General features: G+C 46.5%; 3 protein-coding genes; 1 reads left to right on the top strand and 2 right to left on the bottom strand.

The window, feature by feature from the left end:
• Positions 1-2,531: 2,531 nt before the first annotated feature.
• GSTUM_00000210001 (uncharacterized protein) lies at positions 2,532-4,707 on the top strand (the record flags this gene model as incomplete). XM_002835339.2 has 5 exons in its annotated part: positions 2,532-2,776; positions 2,873-3,102; positions 3,268-3,395; positions 3,456-3,645; positions 3,713-4,707. The coding sequence occupies 5 exons, from the start codon at positions 2,532-2,534 to the stop codon at positions 4,333-4,335; spliced, it is 1,416 nt and encodes a 471-aa protein (XP_002835385.1). The 3' UTR covers positions 4,336-4,707.
• Positions 4,708-6,646: 1,939 nt separating this feature from the next.
• On the bottom strand, positions 6,647-7,175 carry GSTUM_00000209001 (uncharacterized protein; the record flags this gene model as incomplete). XM_002835338.2 has 1 exon in its annotated part: positions 6,647-7,175. The coding sequence occupies one exon, from the start codon at positions 7,173-7,175 to the stop codon at positions 6,810-6,812; it is 366 nt and encodes a 121-aa protein (XP_002835384.1). The 3' UTR covers positions 6,647-6,809.
• Positions 7,176-7,241: 66 nt separating this feature from the next.
• On the bottom strand, positions 7,242-9,054 carry GSTUM_00000208001 (uncharacterized protein). XM_002835337.2 has 5 exons: positions 8,287-9,054; positions 8,036-8,215; positions 7,744-7,965; positions 7,515-7,573; positions 7,242-7,406 (listed from the first exon to the last, which is right to left on the bottom strand). Exons 1-5 carry the CDS (start codon positions 8,647-8,649, stop codon positions 7,361-7,363), a joined length of 870 nt encoding a protein of 289 aa, XP_002835383.1. The 5' UTR covers positions 8,650-9,054; the 3' UTR covers positions 7,242-7,360.
• Between the last annotated feature and the right edge of the window lie 2,489 nt (positions 9,055-11,543).

Here is an 11,543-nt window from a genome sequence, read left to right as displayed (position 1 = left end):
AATAGAAGGAGAGGTGGTTGTTGATGGTTGGGTGGGGGGTGGATGGATGGATGTCGATGTGACGGTGCAAATGAAAAAGTTCGTTAGAAACAGGGGAAGGAGGAGGGGGGGGACAGGGCCACGCTGCACACCCAAGACCTGGAACCTGCGAGAACAGAAAGGGGAAACAGCCAAAAATCTGTGTTTCCGAGGAAGGGGTAAAAATAGAAACGAGACGAAACTGTCGGCGAAACACACAAGGAAGAAAGAAATGGGGTAAAGAAAAGGGCGGGCCTCGTACCGGTACTGGTACACACCCTTTCCGCAAAACGAAGGCGATAAAGTATGTAGTCTAGAGGTGGTTTGGGGGAAGGAGGAGAAGAAGGCAAATCTAGGTTCTCACAGTGTGGCCAGTAGATAATTTAGCATATGATTGCTGAGCCAGAAGTTAACCTATCCTCCATTCGCTCCTTCCTTACACCCACATACCGGTATGATGCAACAGAGTACAGTACTGTACATACACCCCACCGTACATCCAGTACCGGGACCGCACGACAGAGCATGAGGCAGAATCAGTGGCCATCAACCACACAAAGTGACGCGGGGTAAGTCAACGTACCGCACTGTACCTCTCTGCAAGTTGTCATACCCTACCGGCACAGTATGTACAAGTACTGTACTCCAAACATCGCATCATCATAGGCATACCATTCGAACACAAGATTCTACCCGGAAGGCTTCCTCCAAAGCCACAATAATCTACAGTAGGGATACAGGTACCCACTATGCTTTATCACACCATGCATTAATACGACGATCGTGCCTGGCAAACTGTGTTTCTGTTGATCGATCAAGGTACCGTACTAACTGCACTTACTCGGACACCAGTCAACCAACACAATACGGGTGGAGGAACTTGTATCATACACTGTGCCTGCCGTAATGTTACAATGTATCCCAGTGTCAGTGAATAGAGTAGGGTTCGTTTAAGTTACAGTGTCGTAATTGTACAGCTACTCTGCCGATACAGTATCCGAGATTTCGTTATCTGGATCCCAGGTGCACATATGGCACAACGAGGAATTGAACTTAAAACTCCTCGTGTTCTGGTGTTTCCCATAATTCCGTGGAAGATCGTGGACTGGGTGAACAATCGCGGACAACGAGACAGAAAGAGGGAGACGGACAGATATACAGCGAGCGATCAACAGCCGGGCAGACAGCCAGCCAGTTAGCCAGAGGCAACGCACCACACACCCGACCACGGAGTCGGGAAGGGGCATGCCAGGAAGGAAGGGAGGAAGGCTGTATTGTAAAAAAAAAAGTCAAGAGGATGCAGAAGGGCTACCGCACTGTGCAGTACTGTACTGTGCAAAACTATGAGAAAGCCGAGAACGATATTTACATTTATTCTTTCCTGCAATCGTAGACGGGCAGACACCGCTAGATCAGGAACAGAACAGAAGACAGTTTCAGGGCTCAGGAGACCGCAAACAATACTGCAGCTCACCGCCATGGAACAGCTCAGTGCGCTCTCTCGTCTGTAGAGAACGGAATGGGATCGACCGAAATCCCTACAAACAGTTGACACGCCCTGACTTCCTTTCCATTTTCACCCTACCCTATTATGTGCTTTGTTTGTCTTGATAAAAACCACCTTAAAATACAAGTCTGAAGCCAAAGGCTTTGAAGGAGGGAGTGGGTGGAGGGAAGGAGAGAAGGAAAGGTGAACGAATGAAGGGGGAAAAGGGAGAGGGAGAGGGAGAGAGAGTCTTCTCCCCTCCCCCCACACCCGCACACAACAAAATTTAGACTACCGCACTGCCCACCACACACTCATATCATACACTTTAACATCCTTTGCGCTGCTTACCTACCCAATACACTACCAACCAACCTACAGTACTATTACCGCAACCACCCAGAGCAGAGTACTCGTACACCGCATACATACCCTAACGTGCTCTACCCGCCCTATAACCCTCATCCACTCAAAACTTACACACTCGCATACACACGATACAGATATCCCACGATACAACTGCACCAAAGCCCAACGCCCTTACCACCCCCCTCCCCTCCCCTCCATCCCCCACTCACATTTTCCTGAACTTTCCCCTCCCCCTCCCCCTCCATCTCCGCCATTCATCGGCTTCAACGTTTTACCCATCACACGCACATCATATTCATCATCAACCACCATCATGGCCTCCGTCGCCGCCGTCGCCGCTATTGCTTCTTCTCCTCCCCCTGCCTCCCCTCCCGCTGCCTCGAATGCTAGGGCTAACACTGCCACTTCCGCCTCTGCTTCTGTTAATACTCCTGGTACTCCTACGCCTGCCACCACTACTGCCACTGCTGCTACTACTGCTGCTATTCCCACCGACTCGTCTCCACCACTTGAAAAGCCCCTCTCCACACCATCAAACCCCTCAAGAGGCCTTGACGAGCCTCCTCCCGGTTCCTCGCCACCGGCCCAAACTACTATTTCCACAACCAGGCACCGGATACCCTCCTTCCCACCCCCTCAGCCCTCCAGAGTCTCCATCATGTCCACTCTCTCAGCGAAAGGCGAGCCCTTCCACCCTCAATTCGTTTCCTCATTGTCATACACTTCCGTCCGCGACTTTGCCTATCCGGCGCTTCACCCGCTACACTACGGCCCCTCGTCCGCTACGTCCGGCCTATCCACGCCTACGGATTCCCAGCGCAGTTCTCAATACTTTGACCATGGTAGTAACCATGGAGGCCAGGCTGGTACCTGGTTTACGGGGGGTGGGAGCGGTTATCGGAGGTTATCTGATCCCGCACATCCCTCCTATGACTTTGGTGTAGGTGGGAATGCGGCATGGGGCGGGGACTCGTCCAGGCAACGATCGAATCATAATAGCAATCATCCGCATCACCATCAGCCCCCGCCGCTGAATTTCTCCGACGGTCCTCCTTGGAGCGAAGATGAAGATTTGCAGAGCCCGGTTGTCGTGTCCAAGCACAGAAAGCATAAATCTTCCGCAGCGCATTTGCAAACTAGTTCTCAGCATTCCAGGGGCCAGAGCAAGAACGCCATCACACCCACTACGCTTCAACACTTTGCCGGGAATAGCCATGGCGTCAGCGGCGGTGGGTGTGGGCCTGGGAGGGGGGTCGGCAATGGCGATGCTGGATGTGGGGGTGAGGACGAAGACTGGGACGGGGAACGTAGATCGATTTTGGAGAACGGAATTTTGCCTGGAGGGGATTATTACACGGGCAGATTGGGGCGCCGGACAGACCTTGCTGGAGGAGAACCTGGGGGGGAATTATATAATCACCCTGAAGGTGACGAGGAATATGAATCCAACAATGCGCAGCAATATTATCAGAACCACCACCAGGGTGGTGGATACCGCGTGGAAGGAAGAAGGCCGCTGGATGTCAGAGATAGGGATGAAATTGACGACTTGGGCGACGGTGATGACGATCTTGTGGAGGAGGATAGCAGGTTCAGCCGGGATTATCAGTTCACTATTGCGAGCCCTGACGAAGAGATGCATGGGAAGGCTGTTGCGTTATTCGACTTTATTAGAGAGAACGAGAATGAGCTTCCATTGGTTGAAGGCCAGGTTGTGTGGGTTAGCTATCGGATTGGAGTGGGTTGGCTAGTGGCTGAGGATCCGAAGACTGGTAAGCTACGCCTGTCCCCCAATTGGGGTTTTCGGGACCGGAACTAATAGGAAATGAATGGATATAGGCGAATCAGGCCTGGTCCCAGAAGAATATGTCCGTCTCCTCCGCGATCTGCAACCCCTCTACACCCCACATCCGGAATCAGGATCCCCACCCAATCCCCACCATGATCAAGAATCCCCGCTAATATTATCCGGCTCTCCCCAACCTTCGTCCCGGTCCCCCTCTCCCTCCTCCTCCCCACAGCAACCCCCCTCAACCTCTTCAACCTCGACAACCTCAGCAACCTCAACCTCAAACAATAGCGCCCTCAACCCCCCCATAATCTCAACATTCTCAACATCATCCCAAGATGTCCACCCATACCCGTATCAATTCCACTACCCAAATGACCACCCGCCGGCCCACATTAGAGCAAAGTCATCACCGGACTTATCCGGGGTAGAGACACCAACAGCGGGCGATCATAAGGATCGGATCGCGCAGCTGCAGAGGGAACAAGAGAGGGCGGTCTTGGAGGAGGCGGAGATGGGGGGTACGCCGAGGGTGCGCACCGGGGTAGGATTGGGATTGGGAAAGGGTGGCGGTGGGGAGGAGGTATTTTACGACGCTATGGAAAGGCAGCACGGCCAACAGCAGAATTCACTTGGGGAGTTGGATTTCCGAGAGGAAGGGAGGGGACGGTAGTAACTAAGCACGCCAGTAATTAGTTTTCTTTTGTCTTTTCTCCCTTTTCTTTGCTTTTCTTCCTTTTTTTCTCTGTTCCTACCATAAAGTTTGCAGGTTTATGTATCCTCTCGGAGTAAGCTCTGGGCCTCTTTTCCTATTTTTTGCTTTCTAAGAAAAAAAGAGGTTCACGTTCCTGACGTTGGCTTTTATCATTCATGTCTTTCCTATTATATTCTATCCCATTCCTTCTCTTGACTTCTTCCTTCCTCCCTTTCCTCCCTCCTCCTTGGGATTTACTTTTCTGGCTATTTCCCTCCTTTCCCTCCTTTTCTGTCATCAAGTTGGGTAGGGCTCTATTTCCCTTTATTCTTCATCTCGTCTCCCGTTTTTCTCTCACTGTCGCCCACCCTTATGATATTATTCTCCTGTCTTGCCCGAGAAACGGGCGATGCGGGTATGTGTATGCATTTTACTTTTTACTTTCTATGATACGTAACTATGGCTGTTGCAATGCGCTAGGTAGGGTCGGCTGGTCGGTCGGTTGGGGGGTTGCGAACGAATAAATGAATACTATCCTGTAGCATGCCAGTTGCTCTTTTTTCATTGTCGTGTAAACGACAGGTAGGGAGGGGGCGATGTGTTTCCTCAGAATTTTACATATGAATTTCTGAGGAAAAAAATGAGGGAAAAACAAGAGGAAAAAGAACGGGACGAGATTGGGGAAAAATGATAATACGTGAACCAACTCGCGTACAACATACCGGCACCATACATACAAACGCAACAAGCCCGCACAAATGCCAAACCAAAAAACCTCATCACAAATAATCACTCGCTTGCCCTGTGAGTGTGTGTGTTCCCGGAGTAGGAGAGAAGAAGCTTGATTTTCCAAATGCAAAACGAGAAGAGATCCTAATATACTACATCCACTAAGCAGTCACACCGAACACTGTGGCCTATACCATATAGGCCACCTTTCAACACCAGGCAGTAGCCACCTTTTCAATATGACGCAGTAGTGATACCCTTATTCCGACATCCAACTATAAGAGGTACCCAATGCGGTAAACCACTTATAATTAGATCAGGCGTAGTCACAGATTGAGAAAACGAACAAAAGTCTTTTGACTAAAGGAAAAGAAAGAACTACCTCTGTACGGCGGACAGGGACTAAGTCCAACATGCCCCTTCCCTAACGGAGTAGGACGGTGAACTCTACAGGATGTCCTAACCGTCCGTGGTTTTCCCCTCATTTCCTCCTTGGAGAAATTGAAGGGGGGCATCTTGTGTGTAATGGTTCATGTTGAGAGCATTCCTTGCGAGGGGCGGGGAGGGGGGGAGCGCGATATATAGGATGTTCCTTTCGATCGTTGCCGCTCCTGCCGTTTGACTGTGATTTGTCATTTTGTTTGATTGTCTTTTTTTGGGTGGGGGGGATCCACTGTGGCGGTTTGGTGGGTGGCTTGCAACTGTCTCTTGGAGGTTTGTTTGGCAGGAAAGGTTGGCGGCATAGCCTTATGATACTTATTCCCTCATGTTTGCGAGGTGGGGTACCAGTAGACTCGCTAGAGGGTAGGGAGGGAGCCAATATCTCGAGTGATTACTAATGATCCGCACCTGCGGGCCGAGATATCATACCTTCAAGTAGGTAAATTATAGGCACGAGGCTATCTTCAAATTCGCTGATACCCCCTCATTTTACATCAAAAATGGCTGGTTTTAAACATGCTCAATTCATCCAAAGGCAATGGAGAATTAAGGAAATTGATTCCATTGTGTCGGGAAGTACCCGGAATCTCTGCATGAAAATTATGTTAATTTTTCCACTCCATCTTGAGAGCTGAGAGATGTGTGGCCAGATTGGATGCTGTTGCAATGTGCCTTTTGTAAGGGAAACCCACATAAAATTAGAAGTATCTTTTGTTCGCAATTGTTATTTGTTGTATTGCACCATGGCCATTAATCAACAGAGCTCATCACTTATAAATTGTGATATATATGATGGCTCCAAAGGCTCTGGCAGATTTTTTTTTTACAGGGTGACAAAGCGGAGGTTTTTGCAAAGTGAAAATGCCCATTTTTCGTGTAAAGTGGGGGGGGGGGTGTCAGCGATTTTTGAAGATAGCCTCGTACATGGAGTCCATGAACATCTATTTCGAAAACACCACTCAGTACATCATGCTATACCTCCTAAACTCACTTTAAATGCAAAACCAAATTGGGAGAGAGAGAGGAAGGAAAGGAAACAAAAGGCTACATTATAAATGAGATTTAAACCATGCGTGATACAATGCTCGCTATGAATATGAAGAAAATGCAAAGAATAATCAAGGAAATCCCGCACCGATGATATTATACGCAAAATCAGGTCTCCCAAGAATGGTAATACTAGGAAGGGCCACAAAAAAGAGGGAAAGACGAAAAAAGAGTAGCGCATTTACTCATACAATTGAGAGGGGAAAAGAGAGGAAGAAAATAATTGAAGCGCAACATTAAGCCTTCGCAAACCTCATCCTCCTCCAGATCTCCTTCATGCAGGCAGCCCTATTCTCAGAAGTCCTGGCCACAGCGTCCTTGTTCTCCTCCGCTCTTCTAACAAGGTATTTGACGCATTCCTGGGTAGTTCCCCAAACGGCATACTTATAAACCTTAACCTCCTCATCATCCGGTCTCCCAGAGAGAAGGCCCAATGAGAGTTCGTCTGCCATTCCCATGAGTTGAGCATAGGTAAGTTCACCAACACCACTATTCAACCCGAGCTGGCGTCTAAGACCAAGTGCCAATTCGACGGATTCCCTATTGTGCGAGGCAACAACGAGGTCGGTCTTGCCCGTTCCTTTGGAAAGATGGCGGGCCATGGGTGCATCATAGAAAGAGGCTCTCCCCGGCTTTGGGGTTGGAGAGCCAGTCAGCAATAATCTAATGGTGTCGTCATACGCATGGTCCGTGCCTTCTTTGGTGTCGTGGATTAGGTGACGAGGATCGGTATGCAGGTAAGCTCCGCGGACGAGTTTCACTCCAAGTGTAAAGCTATCCTTGTGAGCTATCTTGATATGCCTGAGAGGATTTCGGGCGAAGCCTTAAGATACCTATAAAAAAAATACCCAAGTCAGCAGCGATAACCGATGTCAGGAAATAAATAATAATAATAATAATAATAGGAAGTATAACAAGAATAAGAACGATAAGGATCTAACATCTGATAAGTGTTGTAAACCACAGCCTTGCCATCGGTATTGTACCGATGCATGAGGTTCTATTTTTTTTTTTTTTTACAAAATTAGCTTATGCTACCTTCCACCGTTGCCAGGAACAGGAATGTGGAAGCGAGATCCTCTAACGAGAGAACATCCTTTTCCAGATCTGGTGGTCACCCGCCGGCTCCGCAGCAAACCGAACCGGCACAATAGCTGAGGAAAAACGTACCAAAGTCCAATCGTGCACACCATCCTGGACGCTAGCTTGCTCAGCATCGATAAGGATTCGCACGCCCTTGGCCTTTGCAGAATTGCAGATCTTCAGAAGCGCATCTCCGAGCTCGGGAAATTCAAAGCAAGGCTTATGCTGACTGAGTAGTGGAAGTGAGGAGAGCCCAGCACCAGAGTACTTAATGGCAACATAATCACCCGGTTCAACACATGCAATTGTCTGCGAATACGATGCCGCTGTCTGAGAAAATACCCAACCAATCAAAGACCAGGGGTGCGGTTCAACTCACCTTCAACGACCCATCTAACCACTGCTTGATCTGTTGCGATTGGCTCTCCGAAGACGCAGCAGTATCGGTAATTTCGGCTTCGCGGGAGTATGCAAGAATAACACCTGCGAGTCCAAGGGAACGAAGCTCAGAGATGGTAGCAGTTATCTCGGCAGAGGTGGATCCAGCACAGAATTGAGTCTATTTTTTATTTTTTTCGACCCATATTAGCGACAAAGGAAGCTCTGTCTTGTGCGAGTTTTTGAGCATACGTAGAAAGTCTTGTCGACTCCCCATTTCATCAAACCGCCCTTCAAGCTGTCGAGATTCATCATAATAAATTTGGTCCCAAGTTTGCACAGAAAAGGAGAAGCTGTGAAGGAGTGAAGAAGCATTGCACGAAGCAAACTAGCGGTCGATAGACGAGCCAACGGGTGGTCGCTTGCTGCGATTGGAGGAGGGGCCACGAAGGATCTCACAGAGAGCTCGGAAGCTTCCTGTTGTGGTGATGAAGGCGTGATACCAACATTGGAACTCGGTGTTGAAATGGTGGAGGCGGATCTAATTATTTTCAGTGGTCTTGCAAGGGGTACTGCACGAGTGAGTAGAAGCATGCGAGTCTGGTGAAGAGCCATGAATTGCCCCTGTCCCAGCTGAAGACCCTCGTATATAGTGAGGTGAGAGTGGAAGATGGAAGTAGTGGCGGGGATGGAGCAGAACAAGTGCTTGGTGGTGATAGTGGTGAAAGTGGGAGACTAAAGAGAAGAGCGGACGTAACGAGGAGGAAGTCAGGGGAGGGTAGAAGAGAAGAAGGATCGTGAGAAATGGGATGAGCAGTTGTAGGTACGGGGGTGGGGGGTTACTTGGGGCACCATGCTCACCAAAGCTATGATACCATATCATACACACCATGATATGAGACCAAAACCACACAAATAAGCAGGTGCGTGTCATAGACCCTCTCTGTCCTACCATGATGGGAGCTCTTGTTTCTCTCTCCCTCTCCCACCTCATCGTGCTCGAGGAAGTGGATCATCCGGGTGACCTCAGTACCGGTATCGAAACGAGATGGAATCGCCGCATATAACCGACAAGATCGGTTATTGTACTGTACAAATAAGCCTTCCACCTCGGGAAATAAAGTACCGGTTGGGGTTGCAAGTGCCGAGATCTCTCCCTTAATTCCGATTCACTGATCTGCAACTGATAAGGATCGGATACCGTCACTTATGATACTATGGTTCCGGTCGCGATAAACCTGTCGATGGCAACGCGAAAAAACTCGAAATTTTCGCCCTAAATGTTAGTACCCAAAACAAGGAAATATGCTGGAAATAAAATTGTAGAAGTATAGAGAATTAATAGGAGAGCAATTCTACGATTGAAAAAGTGAAAAGAGTAATGAAGAAAAGGCCAAAAATAGAGTTCAAAGGTGAGTGATTTTGGATGAGAAATGCCGGAAATGGTAGGTGATTTGTGGGGAAAGATGTGCCAAGATGGGGTTCCGGCATCATGAATGATCACTCGATACTTGAATCAGGGGAACTGAGACAAAAGGTTAGTGAAAGTAAACAAGGGATACTAGGATACAATTTAAAATCTAAACAATAAGCTGAATAGAAACTGCCATTATATCACCCAATAGCACATAATCGCACAAAAAAACAGATATTACGGCTGGCAACAGAACAACTTAAGTGGAATGGAGAAGGCAGGGTATTGGAGGATGAAGGTAGCATGAATATCAAACTGTTAGGTGGAGACAATCTGATAGACTTCAGAATTGTCCAGGCCAACAAAGATTTGTTTCTGTAGATGGAGATTGTCTAGGAAGGCTTGAATTTACTTATTTCGTTTATGACTACTAAGAGTGAAGTAAATTCAGTAAAGTAAGATAGAATTGTAAAAACGATATTATATTGTTAAGGTCTCCTTTCTGTTGCTTGATGATCTTTCATCAGTTTAGAGGTGCTTCTTGTATCAAAGTATTAAGTATATAAATTACTAAAATAAGTTTGACCACAGTGGAAGCTGAACACCTGACCTTAAAAATCAATGCATAGGTCATACTAACTAAACTAGTAGATAGTGTCTAAAGTTTAGGAGGTATGTTGATATTTATATTCCATGTCTGAGTGTTTATGGACTACATTTATTTATTATACAAGTATGTACCTCTCTGATTATATCTCACAATGTTGGGTATTCTTAACAGCTGCGAACACCTAGAGACCTTGAAAATCACCACACCCTTTTTGGTAATTAAGATATAACTTAACAAAGAACCATACTGTTTCCAATAGTAGTTATACAATCTCAGAGTCTTTAGACTTGTGGCCTAGTTCACAAGTAGAACTGAGTTGGCACCAATTGTCTCCATCATTGATGAAATAATAAGTTTCATCTGAGGGTTGCATCTGCCAAAGTAGTTATTGTAACGTGTTCGTAAGATGGTAGTCACGTTATTGGTAATAGATACGATAGTTGGCAGGTGGCCTGCTCTTCCAGAGAGGAGGCGAGAGCTGAAAACTAAAGGAGGCTTCGGAGGTGTACTGAGGAACAAAGAAGTAACCATTCAACCAAGTATATTGAAATACTGTCTGTTGAAGTCTGCCTTTCTATTGTAGAAATAGGCGGTCTTTAAATACACAAATCTGTTTAGGTCTAGCATAAATGAAACAAATCAAAGGTATCAATCGATACACTTTGGTAAAACTAATTAAGTATCAAAGCGATACTTAAAACAAAACATAAAACAAAACCAAGTATCAAACGATACTTAAAACAAACCAAGTATTAAAGTAATACTTAAAACAAAACATAAAACAAAACCAAATATCAAATGATACTTAAAACAAACAAAGTATCAAAGCGATACTTAAAACAAAACATAAAACAAAACCAACTATCAAACGATCCTTAAAACAAACCAAGTATTAAAGCGATACTTAAAACAAAACATAAAACAAAACCAATAACTGAGTACCCGTACCGGTTACATTCCCCAAAACAAAACAACTGTTTAAACAAATAAAACCTAATAATTATCAAAAGTGTAGTCTAAGAAACTAAGGGCTTCAGTTTCCGCTATCAGTTCTTCATCGTAAGTGTCATACCAGGGACAAGAAGAAATTCTAAGGAAATATTTAGACTCAAGGAAATGCAAATTACAATAGTCATGAATACCGGATTCATGTTGTATATCAACACAAGCATTGTCGCAATCAGGACAGTAGTCTATCCAGAGGATTTCGAAGTAGTCTTCAAGTTGGATAATATCGTGGTTTAACAACAGTCCAACAATCTGTTGCCGCAGCCTCACATTGAGTTCTACATAGTTTGACATCATTACGGTATTCGGATGGTGATTGGTGATCAGATAAAGTCGTCGAGAGCCTACTCCATAGCTTGATTTTCATCATCACTGCTTTCAAATTCCGACTCAAAGTATGGTGCCCAAAACCCATCCCTTGCTTCAAGTTCCATCTGCTATCGCTTCGTCTCAGGCATTGTTGGTGTCCAGCACATT

Source organism: Tuber melanosporum (assembly GCF_000151645.1).
Source record: "Tuber melanosporum whole genome shotgun sequence assembly, scaffold_103, strain Mel28".
NCBI lineage: Eukaryota > Fungi > Ascomycota > Pezizomycetes > Pezizales > Tuberaceae > Tuber > Tuber melanosporum.
Note: the sequence above shows the minus strand (reverse complement) of the source record. Positions and strands in the feature narration are given on the sequence as shown.